The sequence below is a fragment of the Hermetia illucens genome, chromosome 4, assembly GCF_905115235.1.
Source record: "Hermetia illucens chromosome 4, iHerIll2.2.curated.20191125, whole genome shotgun sequence".
In the NCBI taxonomy this organism is placed as follows: Eukaryota; Metazoa; Arthropoda; class Insecta; order Diptera; family Stratiomyidae; genus Hermetia; species Hermetia illucens.
Genome location: NC_051852.1, coordinates 115,533,516 through 115,553,765, shown reverse-complemented (window position 1 = coordinate 115,553,765; position 20,250 = coordinate 115,533,516). Strand labels below are relative to the sequence as shown.

The following is a 20,250-nucleotide window of genomic DNA, read 5'->3' as shown; positions in this document are numbered from 1 at the left end:
GTCATCGGCAGGCACGTTGCATGTCTTTGCATTGATAAGTTGCCAGAAGGCATCTCTCTCAGCATCAGGTCGGTCTGTCTGTGGTGCGTATACGGTGAAGAAGTGAATAGTGCGGTCAGGTCATCAAAATGTTCCACTTCTTTAATGGTATCACGGAAATTCTCTGAGATGGCAATGCCAAAACCATATTGATTGTGTGGGTTACAAAAATACAGAAATTGTGTTCCAGCTTTTGGTATCAGACCATCGGGTTTCTTGTAGAGCGCAGATATTAATGCGCTTTTTCCGTAAGACTCTTGCGAGTTCTTCAATCTTTCCAGTGAGCGTGTCAATATTTAGTTTATTGACACGTATTTGATTTGCTCGAACTAATTTACGTAAGACCTGACGAAGTCCATGTGTCAAGAAGCCTTTCCCATTTTTCGACAGGGCCGGGGCCTGTTCTGCCGCATCGACCGAGGTGAACGCTGTACCATTTTTCTAGGGCTTAGGATATCTCAACACGATCATTTTATTTTTAAAGACATTGGATGCATTTTCTTGGTCGGTCTGTCGCGGGGCCTGTCACCAAGAGAGATCAGGTAGGATTTGCCGCGTCGACCGAGGTGAACGCTCTACCATTTTTCTAGGGCTTAGGATATCTCAATACGATCATTTTATTTTTAAAGACATTGGATGCATTTTCTTGGTCGGTCTGTCGCGGGGCCTGTCACCAAGAGAGATCAGGTAGGATTTAGCATAATTGAATAATTCCAATTATACTTTGTTTATCTCTTTCCCTGATCTCAGAATTTTAGTTTTATTTTACTGAGAATAGTACAAAATACGTTACCGCAAACCCCCCTGCGTTTGGAACCAATGCACCCTTCACATTGTTTCAATGATGGCTTGATCCCCAAGGCAGCAATCAACGGCTGATGTTTAGCTGTGATAGTCACATGGGGAGTGGCTTTGCCGTGCGTGACAGTAAAAAAATAGCGATGTCTTATGAGAATATGGTCGATTTTGCTTTCACTGTTCCCACAATGTAAAAAGATGAGATAATTCTTAATAAACTATTTACTGATAAAGGAAAGGTCATGAGTGTTGATAAAATTTAGCCCGGTCTATGTCGCAGCTTTTGGCATCACACTTCCGAAAGGGTCTTGCAAGTCCCTCCGGTATTCTAGGGATGGTAAAAATGTTTTATCATCATCATCAAATCATCACGCGTCCATGTATCAAGAAGAATTGTTTATTTCTCGAAAGGACCTGGCACACCAGCGTCGAGTGGGGTGGATGCGCTAGCATTTTACCGAGGCTTGTTAAATGCTTGTGTAACATCAACTAATGTGTTTTCTTGGTCGACCTATGGCGGGATTTAGCATAGTGGAGTAAGTTCCCTTTCCCTTTCCGATCTCAGCATTTTATTTTGATTCTTATGTACTGTCCCTAAGCACCTTAAAAATGTTTTGGGACAGTTCCAACACTAAGGGGAAACCTTCCATATCTGTGAATTTCTGGTTTTTTTGCCTTCATAAGTATTGGAGATCAATGCTCGGGTTGTGTTCACCAAGAACGTTCCGCTTATGGATGATGATCTTTGAAATTATAAGTAACTTTGGAAATTTTCCCCCTATGAGAGTTTACATTTTCTTAAAATGAAAATTGAGAAGAGAAATAAACTTGGATTCAAAATTGGTATTATTATTTACTTCTCAAAAATTAAACGGCGATTTGGCAAATTATTATTAAAAAATAAACAGGAAAAGCCTTCCCCCGCAATCCCCAAACAAGATCATCCTGGCGGGTCGCAACCTGTAGTTAGAAAAGGCCTGCTTTAAAATAATAAAGAATGATAATATTATGCCATTGTAGATTTGTTCGTCTGGTTACGTGCATATCTAAAGAACATACGCATAAAATTTCCATAAGAGAATTACCGAAAAAGATAAACATTTTCAGAGGGGGCAAAAGAAAAAAAAAGAATAAAGAGTCCGTAGTATTATCCAGCCACCTTCAAGGTCATTTCATAAAAAATCGGATATTCAAGACTTTGTACTTTACACGAGAGAAAAGTATCAGCAACTAGGCGTAAAAACAAACACATTTCGGAAATAAAGCACCCGAAAAACAATTGCATGGATTACGTCGGTTCATTTGGTTTGATAATTTTTTTTAGGTGGATTCGAAGTCCGAACTTCTTGTGGTTTTGAATTGATTTCTTCCATTTATGAATAAACAAATAAGTAATTTTAGACCACTGGTGTTTTGAGGAATAAATTCATGATATTTATAAGATCTTTGGTTTACATATTAGCAATCTTCCATTATTTGTTTCTTTTTCAATTTTTTTCTGTATCGGACGCAAGAAAACAATCCTTTAGATTAAGCAATTTCTAAATATACGTATATGCAGTTGAATTGGCAACACCAATGGCATACTAATATTCTGTTTTGCTTTATTAACACTTCAAGTGCATAATCCTCTTTGTGAATTTGAATCAATTTTAATATTCTAAGAACGATTTGTTTTCCTTCATGACTCCGATTCTTAAATATAGAAAATCACATGGTCGCATCATATTCCGACAATTACGGTGTTCAATTACCGTTCAATGCAAATGCTCAACGTTCCTTATTCTAAAGACGAGAGGAAAACTCATCATATACTTAACAAAATACATCACGTCAACAACAAAAATGGCATCAATTGAATTTAAAAAGATAACTCGGCAAAATCTTATTGGGCAACGATAATAAATCTTATCGCTTAGAAACTGTGTAGGTCAAATTGGTCGGCTACTGTCACCGCAATATTCTCTCATATGTAATTGTTTATTAACTCATTTCAGGCATTGAGTGTTCTCGGGACCACCGCTTCTCGGAAGTCATAACATGCTTAAAATATAAAATATATTTTGCTGATAATAAAAATATATTTGATTGTCATGCATATATGGCTTGGCCATATTTAGAGGCTATAAAGTATTCTTGCAATTACGAGTGAATTTGGCAGAAGTTGACACTTCTTCTAACGCCGACCAGATTTCCACAATGAAAAGAAACTTTGGACGGCTCCAATAGTATATGCTATCAGCTCAGATTCATTGGCATTATTCCATGGCATCAAATAACACTATTAATGTCGCTTATGAGTAATCTAAAATTCTTAATGAAAACTCCCCTTTTTTTGAAAATGGAAGTCTCGTTTGGTCGTAATCAGTAGGGAATTAGAATCAAGTGATGCCAATCCAAGAGCATGCGGAATATATGCAGATAACACATAGCGGAATTAGCGAATTTCAATTCAAATGGTCACTTCTGTATACATAACGCTATCAATCTTGTTTCCCATTACACAATCGTACAATAACATTTCCTTTATAATATGTATTATTAGATAGATTAGAACGAAGATAGAATAAAATGAACTTTTGCTTCTACTTTCAGGGCTACAACATCTACATTAATGGCAATTTCCATTGTTGCTTACGTTACAAGCAACTGCACAGTTTGCACGAGCAACTGAAGCGTTCTCTATCCTCCCTGGAATTGCCGCCTTTTCCGCCAAAGAAACTTTTGCCACTTACCCAAAATCAATTGGAACATCGGCGGTCATGTTTAGAACGCTATGTCCAGCTAATTGGGCAAGACCCCGTATTTTCAAAATCCGATTTATTGCGGACATTCCTTTTGAACGCACAGCAAGAATCGTCTTGCATAGAAACAAGGGAAACAATTTTGGATGTTTATTTAATGAATAACTATCGAATACCTGTGAACGGCTACACGACTGAATGCTCAACAAAGATTTTAGAGAAAGCTTGCCATAATATTGATTTACCCAGTGAGTATACGTACTATTTCTCACTGTTTTTGATGCGTAAGGAGCGCGATGGACGAGTAACGCTAATAAGAAAACTAATGGACTTTGAATCGCCGTATATATCGCAACGAATTATAGATGACTGTAAAATAGTAATTCGTAAAAGGTGAGTTAGTTTCTCTAAAAATGAAAAGGAGCAGCTGAATGTTATACTTGGTATTTTTTTTTAGTTATTGGGACCCACGTTACGATCTGCAATTAATGCAGGATAATATCGCCTTAAATCTTCTTTACATACAGACTGTTAGTGATATTGAATGTGATTGGATAATAGCGACACAAGATGTAAAAGATCAAATGGCATCCTTGCAGGATCGAGGGAACAAGAAAGAGGTAAGTAAAAATTGTATTGCGATCACTTATATATTTGTGTACAATTTCTTCCGCCATCAAAAACTGAATTTCCTTCAAAATAATCCAGTTTTTAATTTATCTGAATAATGGGCACGACGAAATTTGATACACTTTATTTTTTAGTTTTGAATCAGGAATGCAATTTAGAATTGTTGCTATTCGTTCTCTCCGGAAGTAGTCTACCAAGGTCTTCAGTGGGGTATTGGACAGATTTGAGATCAATTTTGCCTTGATGTGTTAAATCATTACCCTTCGCCATATCTTTTACTCTGCTCTATAGTTTTCATCACGTGTATCTTCTATATAAGCGTAACAACTCGTCTTCCACTTGTGTTCGGTTGAACGAATCAATAGACAGATGCAGACCTACGGCAGAACGGATTTGAATGAAATCGCAGAATGCTATAAAAATTTGATTGACAATACCATTCTCGGACATGTGGGTGGGGAAAGACAATGAAATGACATATTCCTCCGCCTGGAGTTTGATTGTCATTTTTCCATAAGCGGATTACCTGAGAGCACACCTGTGTCCGACCCGTCTTCCATGACTGACCCGTCAGTGAAGATTATTAGGTCTGTAATCCCGAAAAACCCGTGCCCACTTATCGACGACTCTTCTCTTTTGATGATTACGATAGAGCATGTGTTTTCAGAGACAAAACTGGAAACCATATTATCGGCCGGTAACAGAGTCACCGGATGTTTATCAAGGAATTTCCAGATGGATGCAAGTCCGTAGGATTGGGCGCCTTCCGCGCGCCAACGGTATCGGGTCTATATGCATCGTTGGCTATTTTCCATTTCACCTCCAAATGAATGGGGGCTAGATTTATAATAGCTTCGAGCGTAGTACTCATTGCTCCAGTAATACTTAGGCAACCGGGCCTTTGTATCTGCTCCAGATGCTTCGTTAGCAAAGTTCAGTCTCGTCCAACAGTTGATGCATGCATCAGAATGGGCTTTATTATGGTGTATACATCCAATGAATCCGTTGTGGTGATAGTCGCCAGGTCTTATCTATTGCAATCCTACAGCCCCAGAGCAATCTGCAGGATTGCTGATATATTCCTGGATATGGTGTTTCTACATTCTCTCCCTGTGGGCAGTGCCTAAGACATTCTATCGACGTATCAACGAACGTCTCAAATATAAAATTTACCGCAATCTCGATCGCCCTGTTGCCTTCTATAGTTGTGAATGCTGGCAAACTCTAAAAGACAAATGAACGCCGTCTCACGATAATGAAGACGAATCTGTTGCATTGGACTTGTGGCGTAACACACCTTGATCACATCCGAAATGAGAATATCCACGATCGATGTGGGGTTGCATAGATCGTGGAAAAATTGAGGTAGTATGGTCATGCAATTCGCGCTGACGAGAATTCACTTGCCAAACCAATTTGAACATCGAAGTCGATGGTAAACGGCCGAAATATCGGCGGCTTGATACGCTGAATGGCGTTTTGAAAGCCTCACGACTGCATCCAGGAAAATGACAAAGAAAAATAGTGCAAACGATCACGACTCAATCCTGCTTTTGGATAGGACAAAGTCTAAAAAAAACATTTCTGTTTACTTAGTGGAGTAGTTTAGTTAAATGAAAAATCTTTTTGGATGACAATCAGAGGAATAAAACCTGTTGATTAGATTTCTTTGCATATTAAATTCTAATCCGCCGTCACTTGCGTGTTAATGTTAAATTGAATGCCTTACCACTTTTGGGGAAGGGGATGTTTGGGTATTTCATTTCCAAGCATTTTAACATGTGCTCTCCGTTTGTGTTGTTTATTTCGTATTCGGTTGCAGGTGATCGCAAGAAAATCAAACATAAAATTTGTTATTTATACCTTTCCTTTGTAGTATATTTCAAAGCGTGACTTCACAAGAGGGTAGCTGAAGTTCTCAAATATTTTTATTCGCGCATCTGTCCAACAAAACTTCGTTCGCCATTATTTTTATATTAACATAGTTAGTGGCTGTCTAGCGTCCGATAACAGCTACGATGATGAAATCCGCGCACGCATCTCATATATGTGGCAGATAATGTCTCGTTACCAATCATCAGACATTGATTCGCTAGTCCAAATCTTGAATATGTATTTTCTTGAGAATTGTGGGGTCCTAACACCGCATCAACTGAATGCTGAACCGGACCAAATGAGGAGCAACTTACTTCCTCTTTTTTGGTCCACGGACCCCTCGTTTAGGGCTTAGAACCCAAACTTTCAAAAAATTAGGGGATAACGGCTTTACGGTTTCTTACCAGGGCAGAGGCAAATCGATTTGCCTATTTTTTTTTCTTGTGTATGATTTGATGGATTATTTGGCGTAATTGGACACCCCCATATTTAACCAGTCCGCCCACAAAAACTTAATAAATACGTAAAATACACTCAAATAGATAACATTTATTCGATAAATGAGAAAAAGTAAAACGAAATAAATTTAAAAGAAACAATAATTTGCAACGCAATTTGTTTAGGCACAAAAAGTTGTTTTAAAAAAAAGTATATTATTCTGATGAGCTTATGAATGCTAGTGAATCTAGTTGTTGCATTCGTTCAATCGAACAGTTATGGATTGGTTGAATGCCGATCCGTTTTGCAACGATTTCCTTTTTGGTGTCTTATAAATAGTAGAACTAATATGTCTCTAAGATTCCAATTTAAATCTAGACGTAACTTTAAACTATTAGCTGTTTGCGGGGTGCATTCTACTTGACACTACGCATAATTTCACGTTCGTTTAAATCATGTATCAATTGTAATCTTCATATCATAACGCCCAATTCAATTCAACATTATGATTCATAATTAAAATTACAATGGAGGAAATACACCAATTATAAGATGGAATGCAAAAGGAGCCACAAATTCTCATTGTCATATTTTCGCAATCTGTAAACAAGCAGAATCAGAAAATAAGTTTCAGTCTCTTATATTTAGCTTCTCACTGAAAAGTTTTTTTTTGCTTTCTGAACAATTCGCATTTGGTGATATGTCGGCTTCTGTAGCTTGTAATTGAAATATGATTGCACCTAAGCGAAATATGCACATAACTTAAGCCGATAATGAAACGAAGTTAGGTAGAATGACGAATAAAGGAAAATTCGAAGTAGCTACGCAAAACAATAAAATGCAATGATAAGAGATTAATGTGAAAGCGACAGTTTCATATGCTTGTAGTGTTTCACACGTGACATTGTCGCACATTATACGTGCCATTTAGAGGCCGTATTTGCAATTTTTTATTTTTAAAAATTCTGGACGAACAATGGGTCTTTGCTTTGCAAGGTAAACTCTGTGATCAAAACACTTTGTTTTTTTAATTGCCGGGAGAGTGTCGGATCAGCAGTCATTGATTGCAGTCGTGAACTGTTAACGACTAATATCAAGGCTTGTCATTGAAAACAATTGAAAAAATAATTGAGTAAAAATGGATAGGCGACCGTAGCTGTTTTGTATCCCTTAGCAAGATCGCTTCAAGCCACCAAAAAGAGTGCAAGATGAAGGTGTGTTCTCCTGCTTTGCACATGTGCTGGGATTTGTCTCAAAATATGTAAATTTCATTGCTCTCTGCACAAAATCTGCAGACAATGTTTTCAGATATATTTGCCTCCTTTAGGTAGTCGTCTAGCATGTAAGTATATCCAATGTGATTTTAAGGCTTCTTTTTTTAAGGTTTAAACAATCCCTATGGCCCTATAAACATTCTGGACTACTCCATTTGTGGAAACCCCCTTAGTATGGTTCTCTTAGCCGTTCCTCTTCCTTCCTGAGGGTCGCTTCCACTGAAGGGTTTGGTCCATAGTACAGCGTTTCTCCTTGTCTTTCTTATTGTTCATTTTTTATCAATACATTCCCACACGAATTTAAAGTTCTCTTGATTGTATTCGAGCATTTTGATAACCTATTGTCGGTTAGAACCGAAATCTTCTGCTCCTTATAATTCCTTTAAAGATTGGATTCCTTGGACCAACGATTCTTGCATCCCCTTTGCCATGACCAATTTGTCCGTATATCAGACAATCAATTGTTTGGGGTAAACCACTGTGAAGGCCGAAAAATATGGCAAATTTTGTGGACTTTTTAAAAAAAAAACTAAACAACATAACGATATTTGGTAAGAGGTAGTGAGAAGTGAGAAGAATTTTACCAGAGCTGTTCAAAACCCAGAACAAAAAGATTCCCAGTGTTTCCTCAGAGACGCCTCTATCTGTAATATTTTCTAAGATACAGTACTGAAAAAACGCTCAAAATCCATCACGTAAATTTATTATTTCTGAAAATTTAAAAAAAAATTGCTTTACGATATATTATTTAACGTATCACTAAATAAAAACGTATTAATTTTTTTTTATTTGAGACAACTAAGGTGACCGAAATCTTATCACATAGTCCTCTGTGACACTTTGGAGTGACGGAATTCCCAATTATTTTCGATAATTTTGCTCAGTTAATTCCAATAAATAGGCTTGAATTTTCGGCTTGAAGGTAAAAGGCCGTCTCCGTTTCTTTTTCAATAGCACTTCGATGTCCAAAAACCGATCCAAAGCAAATTTGCTAGTATCTATTGCGTCTTGCAGTTTCTGTTGATTCTTCTGATCGGTATGGATGTTGGTTTGGACGTAAAGGATTACACGTTGGAATGTTAGTGCTAATGTTGATGCCTAAAACTAGGAACGATGTCAGACAAATTGTTCTAAACGATTTGGGTTGGAAAGGATTGTTTCTGCCTTTCAAAAGAAAACCATTTTTGTCTACCTCTATGCCTTGGTATGTATCCCTGTATCTACAATCTCCCTTACCACCTCCAGGAGCAAACTTTGAATGACTTTTTTGGGAGGATACTATCCATTTCGGTTTATTTCAGTGGTTTAGATATTCCCACGGTATTCATGATACTCTCTCTGTCTTCTATCGGGGTGCAAAACAAAATCTTACTCTCCTCCAACGTGGTATAGGACCCCGAAAATAAGTTAAGTAGGTGCACTCTATACTCCTTATTCTCGGTAACCGTCTCATCTTCCTGTTTCACACAAGTAAAGGATGCTTAAACCTGGAAAGGCTGGGTGTTTCTGTGATCTGTTCGCTCCCCTCACAAAATCCTCTAATAAAATTATTTCGGCTTGCTTCTCTGCTTTACATTGCCAGTGCACTTTTGTGCCTTAGTCAGTTTCCGGTTTTCGGATATCTGTTCTCAACCTGGCTAAGTTCTTCTACGGTTGGTGTGTCTATTCTCCCACATCTCGTTATACGTTTTAGTATGGCAGTCGAAAGGAAGTCGTAGCGCCTTCCTCTCGCAATACTGAGTGGTTAGAGCACAAGGCTGTCGTACGGAAGGTTGCGGCTCAAATCTCACTGGTGGCAGTGGTATTTGTATCGTGATTTGACGTCGTATACCAGTCGACTCAGCTGTGAATGAGTACCTGAGTCAAATCAGGGTAATAACCCTATCCTGTAGTGTACCATTACGGTCTTGAATGAAGTGCTGTAACACACTTCAAGGCCCTGATACAATTGGATTGTTGTGCCAACGGTGGTATCAAAAAAGAGTTAAAGATCCTACAAATCCTGTCATTGATGAATGTGTTTAAACAGTCGCATGGTAAGAATGTCCCTCTTAGTGGGTCCTTGGTTGGATTGGTTCGAACGAAAGCAGTAGAATTTGCTTCAAAATTAGGTAAAAATGATTTGAAAGCTAGTACGGATTAGCTTGAAGGTTTTTGAGAGCAGAACACACATTTGAAAGTGTTTGTGGAGAGAGTGGTGGCGTTGACCAACAAATAGTATGCAGTTGGAAAATGACATTGTCGGAATTGATAACGGACATTGATCCCAAAGATATTTTTAATGCGGATGAAATTGAGTTATTCTTCAAATGTACACCCGACAAAACTTCGGCATTTATAGGAGAGTGGTGTAGCGCAGTAAGGAGCACCTAACACTATTGATTATTTACGGACGGCTCTGAAAAATTACCATTGCTTATGATCGGAAAGTCTGCCAACCCAAGATGTTTTAAGAATATGAAAACTAAACCAGTGGAATATGAATCAAATAAGAAAGCACAGATGACTGGTGAAGTTTTTACGAAATGCCTTTTGAAGTTGAACAGCAAATTTAGAAAGAAGGAAGGGAATATAATGCTCTTTATCGACAACTATACAGTTCACAATTTCATCCTTGAAATGGAAAACGTAAAAGTCGAATTTTTCCTCGCAAACATGACGTCCATTGCAAAACCAATGGATCAAGGGATCATTAAAAGCTTCAATCACTACTATTGCCTTCTTCTGGTGCTTATATGGACAAGCACAACAAAGTTACAATCGACATCTTTCAAGCTTCACGGATATGTAGGAGGGCATGGGATATGGTCAATCAAAAAACAATTGCAATTCCAAAATAAACGGCTTTAACCACTCGAACATTGAAGAAGACCTTGGAGATTTACAACTAATAGAAATGTGTATCTCAGTAGAAGATTGGGCAGATTTAGTTCACAATGCAGCTGTAACCTACCAAGACTTCGTAAACGTTGACGCGAACATAGAAGTCTGCGGAGATCTTACAAATGAGAATATTTTGAAACACGTGAAAAGACTGAAGACCGATAATGATAATCAATCTTCAGACGAGGATGAGCGCGAAGAAGCAGACCAAAATATCTTCATACTTTAAGAAAGTATAATTACAATTGAGTATTACGTCATTAGTTACATTATCTATTATAAGTTTACAAAAAATGTCAGGTGATGACGGCCTTACGGTTTCTTACCAGGACGGAGGCTAATCGTGCCTCACCTCTGCCCTGGGAGCAGCGTGACCGGAAGAGCCTTCTGATTTGCATTCCTAGAATTGGATCTCTGCTCTCGAGAATACTTTATGAACTGAACATCTTTCTTTCCTCAAAAAAACTCATTCAAAACATTCATTTGAAAATTTAAGATATCAGAAATATCAAAAATTATAATTTCCTTTCTTATTCCAGTATTTAGAAATTGCAAGAAAACTGCCATCCTATGGTACAATACAATTTTCGAATGCTGTCGTTGATTATCCCGAGCCAAATACTGTAGCTACAATTGTGATAGGTAATAAAGAATTAAGTATACGTACAAATGTTGGAATGAAAATACAGGAGACTAAATTCAAAGTGACTAGAATGAGGTGCTGGCGGGTAACAACTATCCATAATGTGAGTCTGCGTCACCGAGAAGCAGATCATTGAACAATTACTCACTTTAATATTTCTGTTCACAGAATGAAGAGGTCTCATCAAACTCATCAATTGAAAGTCAAATTCAAAATTTGGAACTATCATTCGAATATCTTATGACAAAGAATTGTTTGAAATGGATAACGATATCTAGTGAACAAGCTATGCTTATGTCTGTATGCTTACAAGGAATGGTGGACGAATTGCTGAATCAGAAAGATGGCAATGAATATTTTAATGCTAAGGTATGTATCTTCAGAAAGTACACATCTGGAATAGATAAATAAGGTAATTGTTTTTTTTTTATTTATTCGTATTTTTCAGATACAATGCACAAATGTAACGCCATTATCTTATATACGAAGAGACGGAGGAGTGAATCATCGAATATCAGAATCAAGTTCATCTGATACTATTTCAAGTTTGGTAAGCAAACAAACAATACTGAAAAGATTATATTGTAATAAAAATCGGTATTTTTTAATACAGAATGATATCGACATGCCAATACAATCGCCGTCCGAATCGTTTTCAATGCGTAATAAAATACGTAAGAAAATTTCGACAACAGTTTTCTTCAAAAATGGGCGCGAGTCAGTTCAGAATGAGGCATTCGAAGGCATCGGCGACGATGATCTTTAATAGTAGAGCTAAGGGCTAAAATAATATAATCTATGTCCAACTAAACAAAAAACGTCGATATAAGATATCGAACAAAAATATTTTTTTCTTCATCCTTTGTTTTTCTATATTCTAGTACGTAATATTAAAATAAATATGTAATTTATACACACAAATTGAATCCGCGCACACAACACATACAACTCACTATACAAGCTAAATTGAACGAATTAAGTCGAATTTTATTAAGAATATCCAGACTTTTATAGGTACAATATATTTGACTCTTAAGGGAGAGATGATATACATGGTAAGATTTTCGAATCGAGTTTTTCAGAAATCGTTAGAATACACGTGTAAATATCTCACATATCCTTTTTTGTATATGACTACGACGTAGCAGCGTATAAAAAAATAAAAATTGGTCCTTTTGAGTTCATTTCTGTGTCAGATTTGGCAAGAATGCAATTGTCATTGTTATTGTAATTGTTTCATTATTTTCTCGCTAGAAGGTCTTTAAGATGATTTCTCATGATGAATTTAAATGTGCTATTAAAACATATTTATAAATAGCATAATTATTAATTGGCATTGTAAAACGAGGGGATCATTAGAAAATTCAAAAACTGCCAATCTACGTTAAGTTGTGATGATATTGCTACAATATAAAAATATGTTAGTATAATTAAAAGCGATTTACATCAGTTATTTTTACTCGCGTATTTGTAATGTTATCACCCTTTTTTTCATAAGTTCATGCATATTTAATATGGGATATGAACTGAATGGCTTCATCCTGCTTTCAATAACGTATTCATTTTAAATTTTAACATAATTCTTTCGTTACTGTCAATTTATTGTGCCAAATGTTTATTTGAGAAAATAATAAAAAAAAACAAACAAAGTGTCTTATTTTATTTTCAAGCAAACTAGCTTATGATCCTTTTTGAATAACTAAAAAAAGTGTAACGGCAGATAAAACTTAATTTCGTATAACATGGAAAGTGAGCGCTATTATTAATCGAACACCTCGAACTTCATCAACACTTGTCTACGACGTGTGCTCACACCATTTGAAATGAAAGGCTACGTCAGCGTAGGGGCCGAATACGTACTAACTTTTTGATTTTGAAAACGGAATCTGTAGTGGATAAATGACCCACTAGGAAAATACCGCTCTTTTTATGCTAACTATAATATGCAGTAGAAACCACTGTCTGAGGAAGGCCTAAAATCACATGCCTTAAAACAGTCCAGAAGGCGTATGGGTCCCTGGGGATGGCTAATGCACATTCTGAGTATAATTTCGCGGCGATTCTAGCGATTAAGTTATTTGAAACAATTAAAACCTAGAATTGTTAACACTGGTGAAGGAAACAAGTGGTTCCCGAAATATCAAAATTTGCAGATTAATAAATATCATAAAAAAGCAAGTCTTAATTATTTCAAATAAAATACAAAGCTAAAAGTCAGTATCGATGATATAGGCGTTGATTAGTCTTGTGTGATATTATCTCGTGAGAATATGTAGTACTATCGTCTCTTCGCAGAATATATTCATCTTTTCTAGCTCAATGCTCATTGCATGTAAGTTCCACTTTTCTTGTTTAGGATTTGTTTGCATTACTCACCAGAATCCCCTTCTTTCCCCTGACGGCAATATCCAGTTTTGCTTTCAAGACTCTTTATACAAAGTACTTAAGGTCTATGTTAAAAGGCCCAAAAACCAATTTTTATGAATTTTTCCTCAGCTCCTTTATTAAATATGGATATGTAAATTTTTATAGCCAATTAACCAATTTTTTGAAAGTACAAATAAATATATTTTTTTTATTCTCATCATTTGGTTATTTATGGAGGCCAAGCACCTCGCAAAAGCACCTCATAGCATGGCGGACAGTTAATATTAAAATTTGCAAGTCTCAAACAGAAAATCCAAAGTGTAACGTCCCTTACGTGGCAATTCATCAAGTTTGAAAAACCGACCTTTTTTTAGTCACTTTTTGCACGCCAACATATTTTTTTCCTTTCTTGGTTTAAATGTGGTGAATTGTCATGTAGAGCATGTATCAAATAAATCGCACTAAGATTTATGAAAATTGGTTCTGTAGATCCCGAGGTAAACTAGCGGGCAGTGGAAAAAGAGTCATTTAGAAAAAAACGCTTTTAAGTGGTTTAATATAGTTGCAGCGGGTAATGTGACGACATGTTCTGGTGTATTTCTGCATGGTTTGAACTATACTGTACGAGAGTCCCAGAACATCAAGGGAAGCTGTGAGGGATTTATGTACAATACCTGTAGCTGACGTTATTATGGGGACTACAACCACTTTCTCGAGACGCCAAAATTCTTTGATTTCCCGAGCCAGTGGCTTATAGTTCACCTTCTTTACGTATTTCCGTTCAATGTTGTTATTATGAGGAATAGCAACAGCGATAACATACGCTTAGCGATCCGTCTTATCAACTAACAGCACGTCAGGCTTGTTGTGTGGAATGTGACGATCAGCTAAGTTGCATTGCTTGTCCCAATACATGCTGTAAACAGAACTATCAATAACTGCTTGCGGCTCTTACCGGTAAACCGGACATGTTCCCGTGTCCAGCCCATGCTTGTATGCAAGGTTTTAATGAATTACCTTGCATGCAGCATTATGCCGGTTCGTGTATTGCATCGGTGCCATAACAGTGCAGCCAGAAATGAGATAGTTCAACATCTCTAACGCCGAACCACACATTCTGCACTGGTCGTTCTCCACCCGCTCTTTCCTGAATAATACACATGAATCCCTCCGTCTCAGCAATGAGCTCCCTTGCACACAGCAAATCGCCAAATGGCTGCCAAAGACAATTTACGTGTTTGCCGTGCACTGTCTTTGTCTTCCGTTCATCGATCCGCTTTTGGTTCGACTTTACCCCACTCAGAGTATTGAAAGATCGATCCTTCAAGTGAAGTGGAGTCAGCCCACAGTCTGTTTTAAAAGCAACCGCATGCAAGGGACTCGCCTGCTCCTTGCTGTAAAAATTTGCCGTTTAATAGTTTTTTAGTAATCTTGTCCACTGCAAAGGCACTTTTACAAAAACACGTTTCTGGGATAATCACATTACAAGTTTGTGTTTTTCTTTCTAAAAATTAACTTATTTATTTACATCTATTCGTCGATTTCAGGGTCATATAGTATTCCCTCTACAGACTCTAAAACATCAATTTGATGGCTACAAGCCATTATCGCTTTTTTGCGGCTGCAACTACAAGCGGTATATACGATGAAGAAGGTTCAAAGGTCTATGCACAACTACGTTGGAGCAGTGAGGCAATGCGTGATAAAAAGCCATAACTTCAGACGTATTGCTCCAATCGTTATGAAATTTGGTGAGAATATTTTTGAGATAATGTACTTGAAGAATATAATAATTTCGGCGGCTATCACAACTGTATATGACCCGTTAAGGGCGTCGTCTTGGGTCAAAATCGTTTTTTATTGTTTTTTTTTGGGATTTTTTCGACAGTCCATTAAAATAAAATGATTTATAAATTTTATAACTCTTTTAATAGCATTTAATCAAACTGGGAATTTTTTGCAGTCATTATATAGAATATAAATGGAGATACACTGCTCGACAGGAACACATATAAACAAGTCGGGAAACCGGAACCTGGACGCTTCAGGTATGAAAGGTTTGTATATTTCTTTTATAAAAATATTTGAGTGAGCATTTGTTCCATTAGTACCTAGCGCGAAACGTATGCATATATTATGGGAAAATATCCACTTTCGGTGGACCTACTATAATTTGGTTAGTTACATTCCTGCAAACTTTTGTGTTTGCAGTTAATTACTGTCAATTATAGTAATATACTATAATCAACTTTATATGAACAGATATCGATATGGAGGTTATTCCGGAAACACCATATAGTGGCAGTCTCTTGATTTTTTTTCAGATTTTTGGATTGGGTAGTTTCTGAAAATGGGTCCATGAATTTCAACTATAATATTCAATAAAATATTTATATATTATACTGTATACTACTATATTATTTATATATTGTACTATATTATTGTTACAAGTTCGAAAAAAACTGTGTTTTGGAAAAACCGCGTTTGAAAGTTGTTGTTGCCCCCCGCGCATTCCGTATACTTGCTACAGTTTATCGCCGTAACTTTTTAACGTGTAGCATTGTGCATTGTAAGCATCCTGAAGAATGTTATTAATTACTATTACTACTAAGTATGACATGAGTATGCTATATTCATTGTACTCTATTTTTTGGTTTTCTTAAAAATATTCAAATCGATGACATCTTTGAGGATTTGTAGTCAATAAAAAATATTCAAAAACATTCTGGAACAAGGAATGTAGCCGTGGATTAAATAAATTCTGAAATTAAACTGTGTTCTATTTTTTAGCCCCCACCACTCTCCACTAAATAGTGGTGAAAATGATCAGGTTATACACTAACGACTGAGTAATTTCTGGCTTAAACTGATTGTTTTATAGTTTTACTGTTGATTATGGTCATTTTTACTTTTTTTTCAAAGACAGCAACTTAAAGAATTTCTGCTTTACTTCGGCATGTAATGGGGAGGCATGGTTTTAGTAATCGTAAAATTACCGTTAGCACACTGAACATAGAGTCTTGCTATAAGATCAATTGGGGGACATGCTCGTGCGAGTAATCAGATCGACCACATCGTCTGATCAACTCACTACTAGGTGAACCGCAAAATTTGTCAATATACGCCCAAGCTTATGCGGATGACATAGCTATGCGGAAAAACGGAGCTCGGAAAATTACGTGGCCCTCCATTATTCCCTTTTTATCCGCTCCTCTCGTCAGGGCTGTGGTAAAGGTGAAACGAGCTCTAACAGCCTATGAGCTGTACAGACGAACCTCTGCTTCGACATTGAGACTAAAGTCTTGCGTGGTAATGTGGAGATACGTTGCTATAATTAGACGGATGTAAGCTTATGCATCCGTGGTGTGCTGAGTTAACGTGAAACAAAATAGTTTTCACTGTAAACTGGTCGCATTGCAAATAATTGTGTGTTTGGGTTTTACCGGTACCATGAGTAGGACATCCACACCAGGCCTAAGGCCGGAACTATGATGAGCATATGCGACGACGTACTTGAAATCCCTCCACGGAAATTGAATGCGACTGCCTATATTGGACGTACAATATGAAATGTTCCCCTCTGATAGTCTCGTTAAACTTCCGTTAAGCAGAGAAAAAAAACAACCAAATTTAGCAGAGAAAAAAAAAACAACCAAATTTAGCATAGAAAATATCAAACAGATGTCATAGGAAATATGAGTGGCGAACGTGTTTGTGAAGTGCTATTTTTACTTTTTGTGTTTTTTTGGTGTTTTGAAGGTGATTGCAAAATTTCAAATTGATATTTTGGTGCAGTTTTAAATAACCGGCTTCTGCGAAAAACGATGGAACCCCACATATTTGTTCATTTGTACATATTTTATTGATGCATTAGAGTTGAGTAGAATCATTTACAAACAGTTCAAGTCAAATTCAAAATTGTGTGCATGCGACACCTCATGTTAATATTTGATATATGTTATATGTTTTTCAGCTTGTTAATGATAATTGTTAATCTATTCTTATGCACTATTATTTTCCAATCTCGCAACTGGCAAATTTACCTATATACTTATCAACAAGAAAATGTGTTGCCTAATTTCCGGCACACACAGAGCGCGATTAGCCGTTCTAGTAATGCAACACAATGGTAGGAAGTAAATGCTTGACACACGTTCGTTTAATTTTGAATACACAGACCGTACATTTGTAACAAGAACTTTTCCCCAGAGTTCCCAATATAATTATTCAGAAGATAAATTGGAATTTTTTAAGTGTTTATGATTAAAATCAAATGTTTCGAAATATAACAGGCTTTTATTGAAAGCTTAAACGTTTAATACATTGACTATAAACAAATTCTTTTAATTCGTTTCTTGTAGTAGTCGCTTGCCTGTAATGGTAATGTTAGTTTGCCGAAGGTTCGACTGATGAGCTGCCTGTACAAACTGCTTTCATCCAGATCGAGCAGGCGGCGCGAGATTTTGAGCAGCACATCAATGAAGGTAAGACGAAATATATGGTGGTAACATCAGCACCAAAAACCAATCAACTATCGACATCAAACCGCACTGGTTAAACAGGAAAAATAAAGATAGGAGACTACAACTGTAAGACCGTTGATAATTTTTCCTATCTAGTCCTCATGTGTTCCTCGGAGATCCATATGGGTAAGAATAATCTAGCCCGAAAAGTCTATGAGGGCAATATCGCGCGATGCTAGACATATTCTGGAATTTTAATATTGGCTTCCTGGCCTCGCGGGGCACTGAATGGCAATATGCTTCCCATCTATCGCGCCGATACAATTGGCAAATTCCACTCGCTTCAGAAGGCAGCTTCTATTTCTTCGAATTCTTCGCTGTGACACATAAATTGGAGATAATTTCTCCCAAATTATGGAACAAATTTCCAAAGCCCGCACAGTCTCCTTACCCATTTTGAAACTCCATTCAACACTTTGGATAGAAGTTCCTTGCGAAAAATGACTATAAAATAAATTTTTTAAAATAGTGTAATTTGAAACAACTACTAATACTTACTACTCTCTTTCTCGCTCAATCGGTTTTTTTATTGAATTTTTTTTTAGTCAAAAGTGGCCTCAGCAATTCAATTGAACAATCAAACGCTTCTCTCACCATTTTAGTGTGAATAAAAAAAATGCTCAGGATTGTGTGCTTTTATTTGCTTGAAAGTCACAACAAAGTATCCGCTCCTACCCCGATCCACTTTCTTACCACATGACCTGTTCCTTTTTTTCCTATTATTTAATTCATCACGCAAGTCTTTCAACTCTTTAACACACTTAACTTTCTCAAACACACGAATTACATCCTCAATTTCACTCATTTTCAATCAACTGTTAAAACCCAATCACCTTTTAAATGTCCGTTCGTTTGAAGCGTCAACGAAAAAATGACCAGGATTCGAGCTGCTCTACGTCGTTATAGGCGGGAATGTGTTTTGACTGATATTCGCCTTACGTTTGTTAAAATTTTGACGTTTCCAGAGGTTAGTGCAACTATTGTAAGTGCCCCACCAACCGCCCCACAACCTTCTCCCCAAGCAGCTACTCCCAAAAAAACGAAAATCCCCCCAATAACTGGGTACAAGCTGAATGTACCACAGTTCTTAAAATTCATTAAAGAAAAAGGGTTGAAAGCAACCCTGAAGAACACGAGGGCTGACAAGACCCTCATCTTCGCCGAGACGGTTGAAGACCATGCTGCGATTTTCGCTCTCATAAGAGAGAAAGGGCTTCACGCCACCACCAGCACCCCACCGACCCTTAGAACAAAGTCGCTGGTTTTTCGCGGTCTCCACAGGGAGACAGACCCAGCAGACATATTGCGGGAACTTAATGAAGATTACCCGCAATTAAAAGTGAAAACTGTGGCCAACTTAATTACGCGTGCAGATAAGCTTCTGCACAGCCAGAACCCGGCACTCCCGATGAGGTCTCAATCGGGACTTTTCATAGCCACCTTCGAGCCATCCCAAGAGCTCAGTGAAGTACAAAAAATAAAGTATATACTTCACCAGAAGATTTCGCTTGAGAAAGTCAAGCCAATTGAAGAAGTGCAGTGCTACAACTGCCAGAACTTCGGGCACATTGCCCCTAACTGCTCCATTGTGCACAGGTGCGTGAAGTGCGCAAAGAAACACGTTCGCGGGGAATGCCCCACACCATCGGCGGATGTGCCGCATTGCTGCAATTGCGGCCAGACCGGACATCCTGCCAACTACCGCGGATGCCCGGCATACAAAGATATGGTTGCCAGAAGGGAAGCTGGCAGGGCGCGAAAAAATGCTGAAACGGCGAGGACCAAGCAAACGGTGACACAGATGTCACAAAGCTTGTCCCGGCCAGGTGTATCATACGCCCAAGCAGCTAGGAATACTCTTCCTAGAGCTGCACCTCAAGCTCCACAAGGCAACAAACTGGCCTTCAAGAACTTGGTCGAAAGCCTCGCTTCCGCCCAAACAAATGAGCAGCGGCAGATTGCCGCAATCCAACTACTCATGAACTTATGGAGTTAAATATAGTCACATTTAACTCCGCGTCCCTGGTCTCACACGC

General features: G+C 37.6%; 1 protein-coding gene across 2 annotated transcripts in view; it reads left to right on the top strand.

Moving 5' to 3' along the window:
* LOC119654519 (sorting nexin-17) overlaps positions 1–12,973 on the top strand; it is a 33,829-nt gene extending 20,856 nt beyond the window's left edge. The window contains exons 2-7 of one of the 2 annotated variants that reach the window (XM_038059960.1): positions 3,433–3,974; positions 4,039–4,201; positions 11,221–11,427; positions 11,493–11,693; positions 11,773–11,874; positions 11,938–12,973. In XM_038059960.1, coding sequence (XP_037915888.1) covers positions 3,433–3,974; positions 4,039–4,201; positions 11,221–11,427; positions 11,493–11,693; positions 11,773–11,874; positions 11,938–12,090 — 1,368 coding nt within the window. In that variant the 3' untranslated portion in view covers positions 12,091–12,973. Of the gene's footprint in view, positions 1–3,432; positions 3,975–4,038; positions 4,202–11,220; positions 11,428–11,492; positions 11,694–11,772 lie in introns of both variants that reach the window. The other variant, XM_038059959.1, reaches the window with a different exon arrangement.
* The last annotated feature ends 7,277 nt before the right edge of the window (positions 12,974–20,250 follow it).